We start from the raw sequence: 22,916 nt of genomic DNA, 5'->3' as shown, positions 1-22,916 counted from the left end.
TTAGCCTGCACAGCTGCACTTTAATAATAGGCCACTTTAATGCATCACATGTCCTTACTTCTCTTTCCATCGTGGTCGCTCTTCAGCTCTCCTGCAGTCTTTCCAATTGCGACCATAAATTCTGCTTATCTGAATTGTTGTTGCTCTTTGCTCTAGGACACGGTTCAAAGTGGTGATTGGCATCTTGTCAGGGATCACCACCGGCTTGGCCTTTGTGAAGCCTGTTGTGAACTCCCTGTCACTCATGACTCTGGGCATCCCCTGCACTGTGCTGCTCATCACCGAGCTTAAAAGGTCAGTAGCGCACCTTTTTTTTTTTTCCCACCCCCTAGTACTAGGTCACATGTATTAACTGTACTTATGTCCATGTGTTTATGACAATATCACGTTCCAACATATCAATATTCAAGTTAAAGTAGCAATGATTGTCACACACACACTTGGTGTGGCGAAATTATCCTCTGCATTTGACCCATCACCCTTGATCACCCCATGGGAAGTGAGGGGAGCAGTGAGCAACAGCGGTGGCCGCGCCCGGGAATCATTTTTGGTGATTCAACCCCCAATTCCAAGCCTTGATGCTAAGTGCCAAGCAGGGAGGTAATGGCTCCCATTTTTATAGTCTTTGGTATGACTCAGCTGGGGTTTGAACTTTTATGTGATCCATCAATTCTTTTTTTTTTGGTCCGCCACATTGTTAAAATGGCTTGCCACGCCATTTAAAGTGGCCCGCCACGTCATCTTATGTTGCCCGCCACACCATTTTACATGGCACGCCACATCATTTTATGTGATGATTAGTGAGGTCACACACTGATGTTGGTGGAGAAGGTCTGGCTCTCAGTCTCCGTTCTAATTCATCCCAAGGGTGTTCTATCGGGTTCAGGTCAGGACTCTGTGCAGGCCAGTCAAGTTCAACCACACCAGACTCTTGTCATCCATGTCTTTATGGACCTTGCTTTCTGGACTGGTGCACAGTCATGTTGGAAGAGGAAGGGGCTCGCTCCAAACTGGACACTCCAACCACGAGGCCACTGAGTAGAATACATTCAGGACATGCCATCTTGCTAGGTGCTAGCATTTAGCTTTTTTACTCATTTAATAATACAATTATATACTTAACCTGCTCAGTGGCCTTGGGGTTAGAGTGTCCGCCCTGAGATGGATAAGTCGTGAGTCATACCAAAGACTATAAAAATGGGAGCCATTACCTCCCTGCTTGGCACTCAGCATCAAGGGTTGGAATTGGGGGTTAAATCACCAAAAATGATTCCCGGGCGCGGCCACCGCTGCTGCTCACTGCTCCCCTACCCTAGTGTTTGTGTATGACAATCATTGGTAGTTTAACTTTTAACTTCAGACATGGTCTCGGAACATTATCCGGTCACGTGCTAGCATGCTAATGTTTGCGTGGTAGCAAATTTTAAACTAGCATTTTTGCTAAGTTTGTATGTTAAAAGCTAAAAATCATGGATTTTATAATTGGCGCCACCTGAGAAGCGTGCTAACTTCTCTGATATTGACATGCTAAAGTTTTGTGCTAACATTTTTGCAAGTTTTATTTGTATGAACCTAAAAATTCTGGATTTTATATTTGGCGCCATCTGGGAAGCGTGCTTACTTCTCCTATATTGAAATGCTAAAGTTTTATGTTAACATGTTTGCAAGTTTTATTTGTTTAAAACTAAAAATGGTGGATTTTGATACTCGGCAGTATCTTGGAAGTATGTTAACTTTTCCGATGTTATCAGGCTACCATTAGCATGCCGACTATTTGCATTTTAACATTTTTGCTATTTTGCTCATATCAAAAAAATCCAAATATTAGCAGACATCTGCAGGCCCGTTATAGAACTGCTTCACCACTTTTGGTATTTCCTCTTATATGGTCAGGTGCTAGCGTGCTAACGCTTAATACTAGTATTTTAGCAAATTTTGTATGTTTAAATCTAAAAATCCTGGATTTTGATACTTTGCACCATCTGGGGAGTATATATTAGCATGCTAATGTTTTATGCTAACATTTTTGATCATTTTCTTCCTATAAACTTAAAAGTTAAGGATTTGTTTCTCTGCGCCATCTTAGAAGTAGGCCGACTATTCGTCTGTCATCATGCTACCTTTAGCATGCTAACGTTTTAAGCCAGCATTTTAGCTCATTTTGTACCTAAAGTTCTAAAAACCTCAAATTCATGGTTTTGAGACACGTTTCCCTCTTGCAATTATGCTAACTGTTTCTATTCCTAGATTTGAAAACATGCGCTATTTGTAATGCTACTAGTGCATATAAGGTGTATCAGTGACGTGCAGTCACTAGAGATCATCATGGAAAGAAAAAAAAAGTAAAAAAAAAAAAAGTAAATTGTTATATGTATGCAGTGATTATACTATAAAGTTATTTTCCATTTAACTTCACCAGTTTTAGATTATTTTTATTCAAAATCGCTGAATTTTCACATTTGCCGTTCAAATACTGAGAAGAGACGGTGCGGTGAACAGCAGCCAGTTGAGGCACGTCACTCAGTGCCTCAACATGGATTCCGGACTCGGCTAACTCCTGGCCTGCTGTGCAGTGAGACTGTATTACTATATTATACATTTCCATAGTTTAGTTAGCTGAGGTATATAATGTACAGTGTATTTTGTCAACAACTGTATGTGTGTAACGTATTTCTTGTGCTGAGCGATCATAAAACGGCTGCAAAAGACGCACTGGCTGAGGCTCCAGTAATCCCGCCTCCTGCACCCCCGCCGTAGAACTGTTATATCAACTAAAGCCCACACTTAAACTTTCCACGTGCAAGATTGAATCGATTTAAAAAAATTATTTCATAAGAAGCCAAAAAGGGCAAAAACAATAATGTTGGTGTTGGAGGAGTTGTGAATGACTGCAGGGCCACAACATTAGGTACACCTGCAGACTGCAGGTGTATCTAATTCACAACTCCTCCAACACCAACATTATTGTTTTTGCACTTTTTGGCTTCTTATTAATTAACTTTTGTAACCTATTTTCATGGGCTTTCCTCTTTGTGATGTTAAGTTCCTGTTATGCGCTGTTATACAGTATATGCCTTGAACTCTTATTTTGAAGGCGCTAAGAGCGGACGTGATGACACGGAGTGGAGCGGAGGTTTTTGAAAGAAGGTAAATAAAGTGGTCCTCGTGTAAACTGGAGCCTCCGTGTTTGTTATTTTGTAGTTTCATACAGTATAGGCCACATTTATAAACCCTCGGTTACACTTTTTTAAATAGATTCAATCTTGCACGTGGAAAGTTGAAGTGAGGGCTTTAGTTGCGGCGCATGGACTTAATTTCTTAGTAAAGGTAAGACCATAATAACGTTTTTTTTATTAAATACACATACAGTTTGTATGTGTAAAGTTAGGTTAAAGTAGCAATGATTGTCACACACACACTAGGTGTAATGAAATTTGTCCTCTGCATTTGACCCATCCCCTTGTTCACCCCCTGGGAGGTGAGGGGAGCAGTGGGCAGCAGCGGCACCGCGCCCGGGAATCATTTTTGGTGATTTAACCCCCAATTCCAAGCCTTGATGCTGAGTGCCAAGCAGGGAAGAATGCTGGTATGAGCTTTTAAACATGCTGCCAATCAAATGGTGAATAAGATACTCTTTAGGGTTCATATGTTTGTAAATGTGACTGTGATGAAGTCAGTGCCTCACCAGCCATCAACCTCACCGCACGTCACTGAGGTGTATACGTAGTTCCTGGAGTTGACCTTTGATGTTTTCATTTGCATTTTCCGGTGTATTTCGTTAACAAGCTGCTAACCTTAACAAGCTATTGTTGCTATCATTTTAGCTTGAGTCAACCCCAGGCCAGAGGTTGACTGTACAGATAGCAGGCCGATCAACATTTCTGATGACATTTTCTCGTTCCCTTTGATTACATACAATTTTTTTTAGCAAAATACAATTAATCGTACAAAATAAGCAAACTACTACTCATGTACAGCCTTTGGTTTTTGCCCTCAAAGTCCAATGAATTACATACGGAATTTGTAAACATGGACAAATGATTGAGGGAATGAAAATGTCCATTTAATTACTCTTGTATCGATCATGTACTGATACTACCTGTATCGATACGACCAATTTCTGGATTGATCCGCCCTCTTACGTGTCGTGTACACTGCAAAAAGTGAAATCTAAGTACCGTATTTTCCGCACTATTAGCCGCACCTAAAAAACACAAATTTACTCAAAAGCTGACAGTGCGGCTTATAACCCGGTGCGCTTTATATATGGATTAATATTAAGATTCATTTTCATAAAGTTTAGGTCTCGCAACTACGGTAAACAGCCGCCATCTTTTTTCCCCGTAGAAGAGGAAGCGCTTCTTCTTCTACGGCAAGCAACCGCCAAGGTAAGCACCCGCCCCCATAGAAGAGGAAGCGCTTCTTCTTCTACTGTAAGCAACCACCCGCCCCCGTAGAAGAAGAAGAAGCGCGCGGATATTACGTTTCATTTCCTTTGTGTGTTTACATCTGTAAAGACCACAAAATGGCTCCTACTAAGCGACAGGTTTCCGGTTCATGAAAAGACGCAATCTCTCCATCCGCACACGGACTACTATTTCACAGCAACTGCCTAAAGACTTTCAAGAAAAGCTGGCTACTTTCCGTGCATATTGTAAAAACAAGATAGCTGAAAAAAAGATCCGGCCAGAGAACATTATCAACATGGACGAGGTTCCACTGACTTTTGATATTCCTGTGAACCGCACTGTGGATACAACGGGAGCACGTACGGTGAATATTCGCACCACAGGGAATGAGAAGTCATCCTTCACTGTGGTTCTAGCTTGCCATGCTAATGGCCAGAAACTTCCACCCATGGTGATATTCAAAAGGAAGACCTTGCCAAAAGAGACCTTTCCAGCCGGCGTCATCATAAAAGCTAACTCGAAGGGATGGATGGATGAAGAAAAGATGAGCGAGTGGTTAAGGGAAGTTTACGCGAAGAGGCCGGGTGGCTTTTTTCACGCAGCTCCGTCCATGTTGATATACGACTCCATGCGCGCCCACATCACGCTGGTTTTTAATATATTATTAAAGTTTGACTGACCTATCTGACTGTTTTTTTGACATTCCCTTTAGCGCAGTTAGATGCGGCTTATAACACGGGGCGGCTTATAGGTGGACAAAGTTTTGAAATATGCCGATCATTGAAGGCGCGGCTTACAACCCAGGGCGCCTTATGGTGCGGAAAATACGGTAAGATGAAATATCTCAAATAAGGGTGATATTTGCTTATTTTCTGTCTGATAAGATAATTCGTCTTTTACTTGTTTTAAGAGTTTTGCTCCTAAATAGACAAAGCACATTCAACAGTTTAGGATCTCAGAGAGCCCTAAGGTAAAGTGCAATAACTAACTTCATAGTCTGGATCCTCCTCAGAATCTTCATCAGTGAGCTCTCCCTCCCCCAACGTTGACCTCGGCACTCTGTCCCCGTATCTCAGCGACTGTGTCACAAACCTGGGGGTAAAGTTCCACTCAGATTTGAAGTTGGAAAAACAAATCAGCAGCGTCGTACAAAACAGCTTTTATCAACCACGCCAAATAGCGAAAGTGAAACCGTTTCTGTCAGGACATGATCTTGAGAAATTAATCCACGCCTTTATCTCAACTCGTCTTGACCACTGCAATATTCTGTACGTAGGCATTAGCCAGGCCTGCAGCTCGTGCAGAACTCTGCTGCTCGTCTGCTAACACAGACCCGCTGACGTGAGCACATCACCCCTATATTAGCGTCCCTTCACTGGCTCCCTGTGCATTACCCAATACATTTTAAACTCCTTCTATTTGTTTTTAAATGTCTAAACAACCTCGCTCCAACATATCTCTCCGACCTCCTTCAGCCTTACTGCCCTTACTAGCCGATCAGCTGCTATTGACAGTCCCTGATACACGGTTGAAGCTTAGAGGTGACAGAGCTTTCGCCACTGCTGCTCCCAAGCTCTGGAACGACTTACCTCTGAGTGTTAGACAGGCCTCCTCTCTTCCTCTTTTTAAATCGCTCTTAAAAACATACTTTTATTCCATGGCTTTTAACACTGAGTGATCTCTATCCTGCTATGGCGCCCCATAATGCACCTGCTGTGAACCTGTTTTTATGTTTTATTTATTTATTTTTTATCGTGCTCTGTTTGTGTTGTGTTATGTTTGCTTGGTTCTCTTATTATCTTTTAACCTGCCTATTGTACAGCACTTTGGCTACCCCTGTGGTAAATTGTAAATGTGCTTTATAAATAAAGTTGATTTGATTTGATTTAAATGATCTCAGTAAGATATTACAGCTTGTTGCTGAGATTTGATGACCTATATTGAGTAAAACATGCTTGAAACTAGAATATCAAGTGTTGCAAAGCTGTGTCATCAACACTCACAAGTATAAAACTACTTTTTTTAAGTAATCATTCCTTATTTCAAGCATGAAATAAAAAATCTTGACTTTGTCTCATAATTCAAACAGATGACAGCCAAATGGACTTTGCTGTTTTATTTTCAATGAAACAATAGAAATTAAAGCTGCAAGCAGCGATGGACGGGACCGACTTTGACGGCACATACAATCCAAACCGGAGCAGTAATTAAAACTATTTGGGCAACTTTTAATCAGAAGGGTTCAATCTCTCTCCTGTGCTAGTTTGAAGCCGACACGACAAACGCGCTCAGAGGAGATAATGTTTGAAAAAAGGTGACCGGTTTTTACAAAACTTTTGTTTTGAAGGGGGAATTGCTGACTTCCTGTTGATTTTTGCTGGGGGTTGTCAATATATGAAATGTAGGTCTAAGTGAGACCTACATAGAGGTTTTTGTTTCATGTCTCTAAGACATTCCTACTGGAAGTTACAGGCAGTTTTGTCTGAGTTTTCTTCCTAGGGGGCGCTAAAGCGCAATTTTGTGTTTTGGGGTTGAGTTCTTTTTCAGATCGCAATTTTTGCCAGTCCTGATGTGTGTGTCCAGTTTGGTGAGTTTTGAAGCATGTTAAGGGGGTCAAATTACAGCTCAAAGAGGCAAAAATTACTGTTTTTACGAAACTTTTGTTTTGAAGGGGGAATTGCCAACTTCCTGTTGATTTTTGCTGAAGAAAGTTAATGTATGAAATCTAGGTCTAAGTCAGACCTACATAGATGTGTGTGGATATATACATATATATATATATATAGATACATATCTTCTTTTTAAAAAATTTTTTTACTATTTATATTGTTAAATTATTGTGTATGCACCTTAGGGGATCTGCTCCAATTTCGTTGTTCTTTGAACCTGTTCACTGTAATAATGACAATACAACTCTATTCTATTCTATTCTTCTTTATTCCCCCCCACCCCAGTATATAGTGTGAGTAGAGCATAAAGAGGAAGATAATGACGAAGGTGAAAGAACAGGCCAACATATTTGGATAATTTGTTTAACAGATGGCTAATGTGACATTTGAAATTGAGGTATTCGTCAATGATGACCCCCAGGAATTTTGTGGAGTACACTCTCTGTATTTCCTGCCCATTGATGTTGATATGGCAGTGCTCAGTATTTGTCCGCTTTTTATTAGAACAAAATAGAATAAAATTTGTTTTATTTACATTAAGTGAGAGCTTATTGCATTTGAACCAGGAATCCACTTTCACAAGCTCTGAATTGACAGTTACTTGTAGATGGTGTAGGCTCCTGTGTGAGGTAAACAAATTTGTATCGTCAGCAAAAATTATTTTATGAAAAGTTTCGGAGGAGTTTACAAAATCATTTATGTATAGGATAAAAAGGAGAGGCCCCAAGATGGATCCCTGGGGAACCCCATAATTTATGGTCATACAGGGTGAATTGTGATCATTGACGCATACACATTGCTGCCTTCCGTATAGGTAAGAGCGGAACCAATCGAGAGGTATCCCTCTGACACCATAGTGATATAGCTTATACAATAAGATCTCAAAGTCTATTGTGTCAAAGGCCTTGGATAGATCCAAAAAAATGCCAATACCGGTTCATTGAGGTTAGCTAATTTTACTTGTTTTGGAAAGTCTTGACAAGCCAAATGTTCTTGTTCTATTGGCAGATAAATTTGCTTAGTTGAAATAAAATACCCCTCATTTTTGTATTTGTTTCCCTTGTTTTTGAACACTGACTTTTTTGCAGTGTACTGGATTGGACAATGCTGACACTGAGCAGTTCTTGTCTTGCATAGGGGTTGTGAATGATCCCAAGAGAAGGTGTAGGTCCCCTTTAACGCCCTAAAGTTACAGCGGGTGTGATGAGGAATCTTCAAGTCAATCTGACACATGAGGTGTCATAACAGCTGCACCTGTCAGCCTTCAGCAGGAGAAGAAGAGTTATCTTATAGAAAGAAATACTTGGCATAGTCCTGTTTTCTTTACATGCCTGTTGCAGGTCTCACATGTTCTAACTCTCTGTCAAGACTGAGCTTGACGTGACAGCCACAGATAGTCATGTCTGCGGTTTTATCAGTTGGCGTGTGTGTGTGTGTGTGTGTGTTGTCCATAAGGGAAAGAAATGTAGTCAGCAGTACATAAACACTTAACCTTTTGCCCTTTTGTCCTTGCATTGTCCAAAGTGGTGTTGTGGCGAGCCCACTATGGAAAGACGTAGCAAGCCAGAAGTTTCTCACTCTCGCCACGTCAAGCCTTTTATTGTTCAAGCCCTTGATCATTCCTGACATGATTTGTGTTGTTCTGCTAAGTGGGGGGAGAATATGTGCTGGACGGATGTTGTTGTCTTTTACAGTCGGACTCATTCCCCCCCCCCCCCCTCTGGTCACGTCCAGTGGGACACAAACAAGCTGGTTTGATCTAAATAACATTCCTTTCCACCGACTCACTAATTGTGAGGGCAATGTCATGAATCGTAGGATGGACGTCCAAAGTCGTCCTTTATTTTTTGCCGTGTAATCAATGACATACTTTAACCTCTCAAGGCCCAAGCTGTTTGTTTACCGTATTTTCCGCACTATAAGGCGCACCTAAAAACCACAAATTTTCTCAAAAGCTGACAGTGCGCCTTATAACCCGGTGCGCTTTATATATGGATTAATATTACGATTCATTTTCATAAAGTTTCGATCTCGCAACTACGGTAAACAGCCGCCATCTTTTTTCCCGGTAGAACAGGAAGCGCTTCTTCTTCTACGCAAGCAACCGCCAAGGTAAGCACCCGCCCCCATAGAACAGGAAGCGCTTCTTCTTCTACTGTAAGCAACCACCCGCCCGCGTAGAAGAAGAAAAAGCGCGCGGATATTACCGTACGTTTCATTTCCTTTGTGTGTTTACATCTGTAAAGACCACAAAATGGCTCCTACTAAGCGACCGGGATCCGGTTCATGAAAAGACGCAATCTCTCCATCCGCACACGGATTACTATTTCACAGCAACTGATATTCCTGTGAACCGCACTGTGGATACAACGGGAGCACGTACGGTGAATATTCGCACCACAGGGAATGAGAAGTCATCCTTCACTGTGGTTCTAGCTTGCCATGCTAATGGCCAGAAACTTCCACCCATGGTGATATTCAAAAGGAAGACCTTGCTAAAAGAGACCTTTCCAGCCGGCGTCATCATAAAAGCTAACTCGAAGGGATGGATGAAGAAAAGATGAGCGAGTGGTTAAGATAAGTTTAAGTTTACGCGAAGAGGCCGGGTGGCTTTTTTTACGCAGCTCCGTCCATGTTGATATACGATTCCATGCGCGCCCACATCACGCTGGTTTTAATATATTATTAAAGTTTGACTGACCTATTTGACTGTTTTTTTGACATTCCTTTAGCGCAGTTAGATGCGGCTTACAACACGGGGCGGCTTATAGGTGGACAAAGTTTTGAAATATGCCGTTCATTGAAGGCGCGGCTTATAACCCAGGGCGCCTTATGGTGCGGAAAATACGGTACATGCTTTTTTTTTTTATTTCTCTTTGCTATTTGGGCTTATTGGACCCTAATTAGAATAAAAACTAAGACTCATCTTTTGATATGATGTACTTAGTCCATAAGTACACAAACGTGTACGTCATGTTTAGTGACATGCTAATTCTTATTTTTACACTTTTTTCCCCCAAATTCCATCCATCCATCCATCCATCTTCTTCCGCTTGTCCGAGGTCGGGTCGCGGGGGCAGCAGCCTAAGCAGGGAAGCCCAGACTTCCCTCTCCCCAGCCACTTGGTCCAGCTCTTCCTGTGGGACCCCGAGGCGTTCCCAGGCCAGCCGGGAGACATAGTCTTCCCAACGTGTCCTGGGTCTTCCCCGCGGCCTCCTACCGGTCGGACGTGCCCTAAACACCTCCCTAGGGAGGCGTTCGGGTGGCATCCTGACCAGATGCCCGAACCACCTCATCTGGCTCCTCTCCATGTGGAGGAGCAGCGGCTTTACTTTGAGCTCCTCCCGGATGACAGAGCTTCTCACCCTATCTCTAAGGGAGAGCCCCGCCACCCGGCGGAGGAAACTCATTTGGGCCGCTTGTACCCGTGATCTTGTCCTTTCGGTCATAACCCAAAGCTCATGACCATAGGTGAGGATGGGAACGTAGATCGACCGGTAAATCGAGAGCTTTGCCTTCCGGCTCAGCTCCTTCTTCACCACAACGGATCGATACAGCGTCCGCATTACTGAAGACGCCGCACCGATCCGCCTGTCGATCTCACCATCCACTCTTCCCTCGCTCGTGAACAAGACTCCAAGGTACTTGAACTCCTCCACTTGGGGCAAGATCTCCTCCCCAACCCGGAGATGACACTCCACCCTTTTCCGGGCGAGAACCATGGACTCGGACTTGGAGCTGCTGATTCTCATCCCATATGATGTACTTAGTCCATAAGTACACAAACGTGTACGTCATGTTTAGTGACATGCTAATTCTTATTTTTACACTTTTTTTCCCCAAATTCCATTGTATGTTATACTCTTCTGACACCACCAGATGGCAGTATAAGTGTCCACATAAGTGGTCATAAGACCCCAATTCAGCAGTGTACACAATTTGGGAAATAAGAGCTAAAAGGTGCTGTCCACGCATGTGGCCACTAAGCCTTTAGAGGTTGTAACCTTCCTCTTGTGTTAGCTTTCTGTTACCATCTCTTATGTTAACGGGTCGGTTTTGAGCCATGTCTGAAATCAGCTGTAAAATACACTAAAAACAATTATCTATCATCCAATTTGTTTCTCATCTCTTGGTTACCTTGTTAGGCTTCCTTATCCATGAAAATATTGCTTTTAATATTTTTGGTATGGGCCATTGGGCCTTTCTTTTGTCAGTATACCCCTCCATTTCAATTTTAAAAATGGTAAAATTAACCTCAAGAGAATGGTATAAATAAATAAAAGGTTGTTGTGTTATCTGACTATTACTGAGGGGTATTAGAACACATCTCTGAAATACATTTGTTTTATTTATTTTTTCGTTTTAATAATTTTAACTAAAGTAACATCTATGGTGTTACGGGTCAATTTCGACCCATATATATTTACTTCAAGAAAAAGTCAAAAAAGTATTTTTTTCAGCAACAGAACTTTAAGACAAACACAAAATGAAAAGCAGAACAAGTCATAACACAAAATATAGATTTGCAAGGTCAAACAAACAACAGCAAATCAAGTTAAGTTAAAGTTAAAGTAGCAATGATAGTCACACACACACTAGGTGTGGTGAAATGTGTCCTCTGCATTTGATTCATCCCCTTGTTCACCCCCTGGGAGGTGAGGGGAGCAGTGGGCAGCAGCGGTGCCACGCCCGGGAATCATTTTTGGTGATTTAACCCCCAATTTAACCCCCAGACCTACTCAGTGGCCTAGTGGTTAGAGTGTCCGCCTGAGATGGGTAGGTTGTGAGTTCAAACCCCGGCGGAGTCATACCAAAGACTATAAAAATGGGAGCCATTACCTCCCTGCTTGGCACTCAGCATCAAGGCTTGGAATTGGGGGTTAAATCACCAAAAATGATTCCCGGGCGCGGCCACCGCTGCTGCCCACTACTCCCATCACCTCCCAGGGGGTGATCAAGGGTGATGGGTCAAATGCAGAGAATAATTTCACCACACCTGGTGTGAGTGTGACAATCATTGCTACTTTTATTCCAAGCCTTGATGCTGAGTGCCAAGCAGGGAGGTAATGGATCCCACTTTTATAGTCTTTGGTATGACCTCCTCATCAGACTCATCAGATGTGTCTGTGTCTTCTGGATGATACTCCTCCTCAGAAAGCTGTTCATCCGTATCACTATGCTGCTCTGTGTCCTCTCCCTCATTTTCACCAAAAATACTATCCAGAATTTCTCTCACTGTAAATCTTTTTTTCATTTTTGCATGCTGCTAATTGGAGATGTGCACTCTGCAAGTCACCAACTCTATACTGAATTGACCTCACATGCCCGTCTTTGTTTGTTTTTGTACTGGATAACAAGGTAAAATGAGAATCCCTTAAAGCTCACATGACTGGGAGAGGAGCTGGCTGTCAGTGTGTTCAGTTTTGGCTCTTTATAATCTTATTTTTATAACTGGGTCGAAACCGACCCTAACAACACCAAGGTCATAATTTCAACCAGAACATTTTATAATTTAGTGAAAAAAACAAAAACGGTTTTATTTTTTTGAAATAGAGGTTCCTGACAAAGTCAAAAAGCCTTGATGCAAAAAAATAAATTTATGTGGTTCTTTTATGCATTTAAAAACTAAAACGGGTCGGTACCGACCCTAACACAAGACGAAGGTTAAAGTAGTGTTTCTTACCCATACCAGCGCCCCCTATAGGACTAACAAAAAAGATCTGTTTCTTAGCTGCTGTCCGTATGGGCCGCAGCTCTCCCGTCCAAAAGCAGAACCTAGTAACTCACTTCTAGCTGATTTTGATAAAACAAACGAAAACCAATCTATTTTATATTAAAGTCCCATCCATTCACAGAGATTTGATTTCTGCTTTGTTGATGTTAATTGGTATCCGCAATTCCAGCCTGCAATTTTCGTTCAGAATGTCCCTAAAATTTGGCGGGAAAATGAGTTACTGGGTTTTGTCATAGTAATTCACAGAAGGCATCAAAAATATTACAAAGGTAAATCCTAGTATAGTGAAAAATACACTGATTTATTTTTTCAAGATGTTTGTAGAACATAAAACGAACGTGTCACTCTATGGGAACTACAATGTTGCATTTCGACTGAACCATATATCCACATTTGCGTGCACAAATGACAGGAGCGTCAGCATTTTATCAGGGTTAAGCCAATTCGCTGCTTTGTCACGACACTGTTTATCTTACGGACCCTGCCAAGTCACTGACATCTCGGTCAGGAATATCCAAACAGAAGAGCCTCTTTGCAGGAGGAGCAACGCGCAACAATTTAACTATTCCCTCCTTCTTCTGCCACGTGGTTCTGTCCGTCTGGGGGGAAATTCCGCTGTGACATCGAATTTCGAAGTCAAGAAATCAACTTCAGTGTAATGGTCAGCGAAGTCCACTTTGTACTGCATGGTGCGCCTTCCTTTAGTGAATTTTACTTCATGTACGCTAATCTAGTTGACACCGAGCATTGTGTTACTCTGTTTCAGTATACCTACACGGTACCATAATTTATAAAATGAATAATGTCGCGATCGATTTCGACTATCGTCTCTAAGCTAATACAATTCACAGATTGTGGTTTTGAATCTGCCAGCAGACACAGGGAGGAGCAATTACTTACGCCAAAAATGTACTTATGTTAAATAAATAAACAACGTGGGCGCGTCGATCAGTCAGTTAGCGTATTATGAGAACAGACAACTGCGTGGACGCGATTTTATAGCCATTCTGCGCAAAATACGGGATTGATTTCACTCACCTTACATTTTCCAGGGCTAGAGCCACTAATCTTTTTCCTCTGCTCCAAGACATACTTCCGAATAAAACAAGTAAGTAGCTGGACCAAATAATCTTCGTCTGACAACCTCAATCAGTGAATATGCTGCTGGGCGCCGCCATCTTGCCACATGACTACAGCGTACAATCCGATTGGTCCCTTGAGATACTAGGTTTTTCTGTTGTATCTACGCAGTTATGTGGTAGTTGCTAGGTCCTGCCATGCGCGTAACAGCTTACTTACGGAACAAATTACAATATCGCATACACTAATGTAAAGCATATCACCTAGTAACTCCAAAATTATTATCAGCTCAGTTTTGACCAAAATTGAGTTACTGGGTTTTGCCTTTGGACGGGAGAGCTGTACTCGGTTGTAATACACGTTTCCACCACGTGTGGCAGTAATGACAATATCAAACAAGTCATAGAGAAGTTTCTTCAGCGCAAAGAAATATGACTAAAGTGGTGAAGCTGTATAGTCTAATTTTATTGACAGTTTATTCAGGACACATATATATTAATAGTATTTATTAATCATTTATCTAGAATGTTTTTCCCATCAGGCACAAGACGTTGAGAACTTGTTGAATTAGGTCCTGACGTTGAGCAACCCAAACATAACGTTGAAACAACATCTTTTTGACGAGGTTTAATCAATGTCAGGTTGTGACGTTGATTTGACATTGAATTTTGGTCATTTCCCACCCAATATTCTACAACACAAATACAACGTTGAAACAACATCTTTTTGACGACGTTTATTCAACATCAGGTTGTGATGTTGATTTGACTTTGAAATTTGGTAATTTTCCAACCAACAACGTGGATCCAACGTTAGACATCAACATTGTCTCAGTTTACAAGTACAACTATTTTGCAACGTTGTTTCAAAGTCAGTTTTGAAGGACATGTATCAACGTTGTATCAATGTCTTGTGTCCGCTGGGTTATTTTGCACTGCATAATTGTATTTTTTATACAATTGTATTTATAATGCATTTTTCATCAGTTTTTACGAGTCCCTTCTTTTGCAGTACATTTGATTAGTATTTATTTTAGTAATCAGCCTGACCGAAGCCTTGATAATAATCTTTCTGAATAACACGTTTTATATCGTTTGACAAGGCGCTTATCCTGTTAAACTGTAAGTAGGTTGGATATAATTATTAAATACGATTAAAATCCAGAGTAAGATTGCTAATTCAGTGTGATATTAGAGTGGATCCCGGGCCCCTGTGTAGTGGAAAAGTTGGGCCCCGGGTCTAAAATGTTAAGTCTGCTATTGTGCCGACCTGTCACATCAGGTGTCTCGTGTCCGGTTTCATTTTGCTTTTATTACCTAGTCCGGGCTCTTACTTTATTTCCACTTCCTGTTTGTCTCTCTTCTCCCTCACCTGTCACTGATTGAAAACCTGGCCACACCTGTTCATGCTTGCTAATCAGCTGGCTTCTATTTATGCCTGCCTCGCCCTCCAGTGAGGGCTGGAGGATTGAAGTCATTAAATACATGTCTTACCTACGGCATATTTGGACTGAGAGTTGTTTTTTCTTTTCAGAAAAATAATTTTTTTCACAATGATGCCTCTCCATTGTCTCATCTTCTGGGAGACGCCTGTGTCATTTTCAATAAAAACAAAAATAATTCTGGTTAAAAAAAAAGGAACTAAGTACAAGTCTGCTAGGGTTATGAATCATTTCGGGTGTGACTGTGAATAGAATAATAATATGATCTGAAGTCAAACTGTCTTTAAACTTTTTCAGTGTTTTTAAGTAACATTTCCTCATTTTTAACTAGGGATGGGTACCTTTTACATTTGAACCGCTACAGTACCAATTACCGGTACCTTGGAAGCAATACCAATTTTCTGTATTTTTTTATGTGGTAATAACCACTGACTCACATTTTTAACCTTACTCTAATTTCAAATGAAATCCCTTTGGATTGGAAATCTGCCCTTGTAATCCCCCTATTAAAAGGAGGTGACCCTAGTAATCTAAATAACTACAGACCGATCTCTAAACTCTCTGTTCTGGCAAAAGTGCTTGAATCCCTTATCAGTGAACAGATAAAAGACTTTTTGGACACCAATTTTATTCTGTCACCATTTCAGTCAGGTTTTCGTAGAAATCACAGTACTGTTACTGCTGCTATGAAGTTTATTAATGATGTAACTGAAGCTCTTGACAAGAAGCAGTGCTGTCTGTCCCTCTTTATTGACTTTTCAAAGGCATTTGATACTGTTGATCATGTCATTTTAATCAAACGTCTTTCAGCTATTTGTTTTTCTCAGCAAGCAGTTGGATGGTTTGCAAATTACCTCACAAGTAGAACTCAGGCTGTTCAGATAGAAGGTTCCTCCTCGGACGTACTGCAAGTGAAAAAGGGTGTCCCTCAAGGTTCTGTGTTGGGCCCCTTATTATTCACTATTTACATAAATAATCTTGGACAGAATATTCCGAACTCAACTTTCCATTTCTATGCTGATGATACTGTCATATACTGCACAGCACCCACTCTTGCTGAGGCTTTTAAATATCTACAACATGCATTTGACAGAGTACAAGAACAACTTTGCTATCTTCAACTGCTTTTAAATGCAGAGAAAACAAAGTGTATGCTCTTTACAACATCAAAAACTGTAAGATCACCACTGTGTGAGAACATTTTAACAAGAAATGGGCAACAAATTATGTTAGTATCTGCTTTTAATTATTTAGGATTTTTAATTGATGACCACTTGAGTTTTAAGGAGCACATTCAGTATGTTGTAAAAAAACTGAAACTTTTACTGGGATTTTATTCTAGAAACAAGTCTTGCTTTTCTTTTACTGTGAAACAGAAATTGGTGGAAACAACCTTTTGACCTATTATTGACTATGGAGATGTGTTGTACATGAATGCTACTGCTGCTTGTCTCCACAAGCTGGATAGTGTGTACCACCAACTTACTCACCATTGTGTGTTATACTCAATGGTTAACTGGACATCTTTATGTGCTCGACGCCTCAATCATTGGTATGTGTTCATCTACAAAACCATTCTGGGTATCACTCCATCTTATCTGTCTTGTCTTTTAACAAAGAAACAAGGAAGTCACAATCTTCGTTCAATGAATGTTCTGCAATTTGTCGTCCCCAAAGTAAGAAGTGAACTGGGCAAGAAAGCATTTAGGTTTTCAGCACCGAAGGCTTGGAATAACCTACAATCGAACATTAAACTTCAAACCCTAGTTACGTTGAATGAGTTTAAAGCTTCTGTGAAAGGATTGCAGTCTACCTTGTCTGTATGCACATGTGTCATGTGAGCAAGTTTTAATGCTGTAAATGTGATGTTTTATGTATTTGTTTACCGTTTTTAATGTAACCTTGCTGCTGCACTCTTGGCCAGGTCTCCCTTGGAAAAGAGATCTTTGATCTCAATGGGATTTTACCTGGTTAAATAAAGGCTAATAATAATAATAATAATAAATGTACATTTTTTAACAATAAAATCAAAAGCTTAACATTTAAAATGATAACTGTGCTGTCGGTCTGTTATATCTTGTACCTCATTTATGAGTATTATATCGACCCCGAACGGGACAAGCGGTAGAAAATGGATGGATGGGTATCGTAGACTTATAGCAGAGAAGCGACTAACAATTTACAGTCATGATGTTACAATAGAATATACATTCAATTAGGGCTGCAGCGATCGATTATTTTTTGTAATCATTGATTTGTATGTTTGAATAATCGGATAAAACACTCTTTACAGCCTAAATGCATATTTTAGAGAAAATAGTTGAAATAAAGGTTTTTGTACTTGCCTTAACCTTCGTCTTGTGTTAGGGTCGGTACCGACCCGTTTTAGTTTTTAAATGCATAAAAGAACCACATCAATTAATTTTTTTGCATCAAGGCTTTTTGACTTTGTCAGGAACCTCTATTTCAACAAAATAAAACAGTTTTTGTTTTTTTCACTAAATTATAAAATGTTCTGGTTGAAATTATGACCTTGGTGTTGTTAGGGTCGGTTTCGACCCAGTTATAAAAATAAGATTATAAAGCAATAGTTAGAGCCAAAACTGAACACACTGACAGCCAGCTCTTCTCCCAATCATGTGAGCTTTAAGGGATTCTCATTTTACCTTGTTATCCATGTCATGTCTGTGTAATCATGTTTTGTTTAGTTTCTGGCTTTTCACTCCCTTGTCTTGTTTGCATGATTACCCATTAGTTTCACCTGTTCCACGTTTGGACTCATTGTGCACTCTTGTTTGTCACCATAGCAACCCATTAGTTTTCACCTGTCACGTCACGCACCTGTTTCACGTTTTGAGTCACGCACCTGCTTTCACTAATCATGTCCATAGTATTTAAGTTCATTCATTTTCTGTTGTTCGTCCTGACGACATCCCCGCATTTATGCTCCTGCACACTCTCCACACCCTGATGACCCTTGCTACTCTTTTTTTCATGCCGGTTCCATGCCAAGTAAGTTTTTGTTTATTAAGCCACAGTTAGTGTTTTGTTTAATTGTTCATAGTTTCTGCCAATGTGCAAGTTTTGTGTTTATAGTCTAGTTTTGTACCTCCGCCCCTGTGCGCGCTTTTCGTTTATTCCTTTTTTGATAGTTTAAATAAATCATGTACCCACCTTCAAGCCTTGACCAGTCCAGTTCATTTGCACCACGGGAGAACAAACCAAGCCACAGTCCAAGTCTTGACAATCCAGTACAAAAACAAACAAAGACGGGCATGTGAGGTCAATTCAGTATAGAGTTGGTGACTTGCAGAGAGCACATCTCCAATTAGCAGCATGCAAAAATGAAAAAAAAGATTTACAGTGAGAGAAATTCTGGATAGTATTTTTGGTGAAAATGAGGGAGAGGACACAGAGCAGCATAGTAATACGGATGAACAGCTTTCTGAGGAGGAGTATCATCCAGAAGACACAGACACATCTGATGAGTCTGATGAGGAGGTCATACCAAAGACTATAAAAGTGGGAGCCATTACCTCCCTGCTTGGCACTCAGCATCAAGGCTTGGAATAAAAGTAGCAATGATAGTCACACACACACACACTAGGTGTGGTGAAATTATTCTCTGCATTTGACCCATCACCCTTGATCACCCCCTGGGAGGTGAGGGGAGCAGTGAGCAGCAGCAGTGGCCGTGCCCGGGAATCATTTTTGGTGATTTAACCCCCAATTCCAAGCCTTGATGCTGAGTGCCAAGCAGGGAGGTAATGGCTCCCATTTTTATAGTCTTTGGTATGACTCCGCTGGGGTTTGAACTCACAACCTACCCATCTCAGGGCGGACACTCTAACCACTAGGCCACTGAGTAGGTCTGGGGGTTAAATCACCAAAAATGATTCCTGGGCGTGGCACCGCTGCTGCCCACTGCTCCCCTCACCTCCCAGGGGGTGAACAAGGGGATGAATCAAATGCAGAGGACAAATTTCACCACACCTAGTGTGTGTGTGACTATCATTGCTACTTTAACTTTAACTTAACTTAACTTGATTTGCTGTTGTATGTTTGACCTTGCAAATCTATATTTTGTGTTATGACTTGTTCTGCTTTTCATTTTGTGTTTGTCTTAAAGTTCTGTTGCTGAAAAAAAAAAACTTTTTAGCCTTTTTCTTGAAGTAAATATATATGGGTCGAAATTGACCCGTAACACCATAGATGTTACTTTAGTTAAAATTATTAAAATGAAAAAATAAATAAAACAAATTTATTTCAGAGATTATGTTCTAATACCCCTCAGTAATAGTCAGATAACACAACAACCTTTTATTTATTCATACCATTCTCTTGAGGTTAATTTTACAATTTTTTTAATTGAAATGGAGGGGTATACTGACAAAAGAAAGGCCCAATGGCCCATACCAAAAATATTAAAAGCAATGTTTTCATGGATAAGGAAGCCTAACAAGGTAACCAAGAGATGAGAAACAAATTGGATGATAGATAATTGTTTTTAGTGTATTTTACAGCTGATTTCAGACATGACTCAAAACCGACCCGTTAACATAAGAGATGGTAACAGAAAGCTAACACAAGAGGAAGGTTACTCTACGTTCCCTTTATTTACCTTCAATTTGCCTTCTTTGACCTCGTTTTATCCTTATTTTACTTTTCATTTAACTTATTAGACCTTTTATTTAACTTATTTTACCTTCTTTTACATTGTATTTACTACTTTTACCTTATTGTTACCTTATTTTTACCTTATTTTCACCTTGTTTACCTTCTATTGACCTTTTTTAACGTATTTGACCTTTTATGTATTACCTTTTATTTACTTCTTTCGCATTCTATTTACCGCATTTTACCTTCCATTTACCCTTTTCCCACCTTATTTTACCTTTAATTCCCTTCTATTACCTTCTATTTACCTTTTACCTTCTTTTACATTGTTTTCAACTTGTTTTACCTTATTTTACATTTTATTTACTACTTTTACCTTATTGTTACCTTATTTTTACCTTATTTTCACCTTGTTTACCTTCTATTGACCTTTTTTAACGTATTTGACCTTTTATGTATTACCTTTTATTTACTTCTTTCGCATTCTATTTACCGCATTTTACCTTCCATTTACCCTTTTCCCACCTTATTTTACCTTTAATTCCCTTCTATTACCTTCTATTTACCTTTTACCTTCTTTTACATTGTTTTCAACTTGTTTTACCTTATTTTACATTTTATTTACTACTTTTACCTTATTGTTACCTTATTTTTACCTTATTTTCACCTTGTTTACCTTCTATTGACCTTTTTTAACGTATTTAACCTTTTATGTATTACCTTTTATTTACTTCTTTCGCATTCTATTTACCGCATTTTACCTTCCATTTACCTTTTTCCCCACCTTATTTTACCTTTAATTCCCTTCTATTACCTTCTATTTACCTTTTACCTTCTTTTACATTGTTTTCAACTTGTTTTACCTTCTTTTACATTTTATTTACTACTTTTACCTTATTGTTATCTTATTTTTACCTTATTTTCACCTTGTTTACCTTATATTGACCTTTTTTAACGTATTTGACCTTTTATGTATTACCTTTTATTGACTTCTTTCGCATTCTATTTACCGCATTTTACCTTCCATTTACCTTTTTCCCACCTTATTTTACCTTTAATTCCCTTCTATTACCTTCTATTTACCTTTTACCTTCTTTTACATTGTTTTCAACTTGTTTTACCTTCTTTTACATTTTATTTACTACTTTTACCTTATTGTTACCTTATTTTTACCTTATTTTCACCTTGTTTACCTTCTATTGACCTTTTTTAACGTATTTGACCTTTTATGTATTACCTTTTATTTACTTCTTTCGCATTCTATTTACCGCATTTTACCTTCCATTTACCTTTTTCCCGCCTTATTTTACCTTTAATTCCCTTCTATTACCTTCTATTTACCTTTTACCTTCTTTTACATTGTTTTCAACTTGTTTTACCTTATTTTATGCAGTCCAAATTTGATTATATTTTATTAGTTAGACTCATTACACGATTAATCAAAGCAACAGAATATAAATCAAAGCTGTCAAATCAATGAAATGAATGGTTTTAATCAAGTAGTGGTTGCAGCAGTCAATAATCGCTAACATGAGTAGCTAAACTTTGCCAAATTGCTATCATTAGCTAACAACAAAGAAAAATAACGCATGTGGCGTGGTTTACGTACTCAAAGTTAGAATATCGTGATTGCGACACTTTTGAAGGTTAGCGCCTTTAGTTCATACCTGCCAACTACTCCGGTTTTCCCGTAATTCGTACGGTTTTCATCTACCTATTCCGGGTTACGGTTGCAGTGATAAAAAATACGGTTTTTCATTAATTAAAAAAAAGGGTGAAAACTATGCGAATTGCACCTTGTGCAGACAAGATTTTTCGATCGGACACGGAGGAATTAGCGATGTAAAAGACCACGTTGGGACAAAAAAACACAAGTCTAATGCCGTTGCTAGCGATACAAGTGGAAAACTTTCAACGTTTTTCGTCGCCCAAACAGATTCTTTGGATGTGATAAATGCCGAAGTTTTATTTACGGAGGCAATAATTGAGCATGGACTTCCAATCGCACTGGCTGATCACATGGGACAGTTAAATGTTTGTAATGCAACCTTTAAAAATCATTACGCGGTGATCGCGGTCCCAAAAATAAACTTTTCTTGCATGATAATGTCCAGAAAAACTCACTTTATATTACTATAGAGTCCTTTTAACGAATGAGTTTGATGGTTTATCACAAACCTTAAATGAAAGAAGTCCTTTGTTCTCCTGCACCATGCATGCGCTTTGGCCTTGCTTCGTGTTTGGTGCGCAATCCTGTCGGCTGTATTTCACAGCACGTCTTTGACAACTTGAAGTGGCATAAAACATTTAAAACAAAGGGGTTATAGGAACAATCACTTTCAGTGTTTTATGCCACTTCAAGTTGTCAAAGACGGTATGCTGGTGCCCGACTGCCACAAGTGGAACAAACATTTGAAACAAAGGGGTTATAGGAACAATCACTTTCAGTGTTTTATGCCACTTCAAGTAAACTTATCATAAAGTTACCATATCATTTTTGCAGTATGATCAATCTGATAGAATAAATTTGGATTTTAGCCACAAAAAGGTAATGACACCAATGTTATCTATTGGAATTGTTTAGTACTGTTATACTGTTAAAAGTGTTTATACTATTTATGCTTTCAAGTCCAAGTTGAAGAAATCTTGTTAAATGTTGACAGCATAACTACCAAAATACAGAAGTATGTCCTTAATATTTTTGCAGTGCTATTTCTGTTGAAAAGTTCAAATGATTACATTAGAGATGTGATGTGCCACTTTTCAAGTGTCTGATGGCTTCAATTAATTTTCATGAATTTTTCATATTTTGAATTCTTTTGAAAGGCTTACAAAAAAACTACATTTGAATTGTAATTCCATGCTATTGACAGGACTATTAATTTTAATGAAGTTAGCTTACCATGTTTACAGTATGATAATTGTGATAGAAATGTGAATTTTAGGCACAGAATATTTTTTACAAT

The 22,916-nt window shown here is 39.5% G+C and overlaps 1 protein-coding gene across 1 annotated transcript in view; it reads left to right on the top strand.

The window, feature by feature from the left end:
* acer2 (alkaline ceramidase 2) overlaps window positions 1-22,916 on the top strand; it is a 54,122-nt gene that overhangs the window by 12,767 nt on the left and 18,439 nt on the right. Inside the window, exon 4 of the mRNA XM_061923098.2 lies at window positions 157-294. Coding sequence (XP_061779082.1) covers window positions 157-294 — 138 coding nt within the window. The remainder of the gene's footprint in view (window positions 1-156; window positions 295-22,916) is intronic.

This window comes from Nerophis lumbriciformis, linkage group LG27 (assembly GCF_033978685.3).
Source record: "Nerophis lumbriciformis linkage group LG27, RoL_Nlum_v2.1, whole genome shotgun sequence".
Lineage (NCBI taxonomy): Eukaryota > Metazoa > Chordata > Actinopteri > Syngnathiformes > Syngnathidae > Nerophis > Nerophis lumbriciformis.
This window is presented reverse-complemented; position numbering and strand designations above follow the sequence as displayed.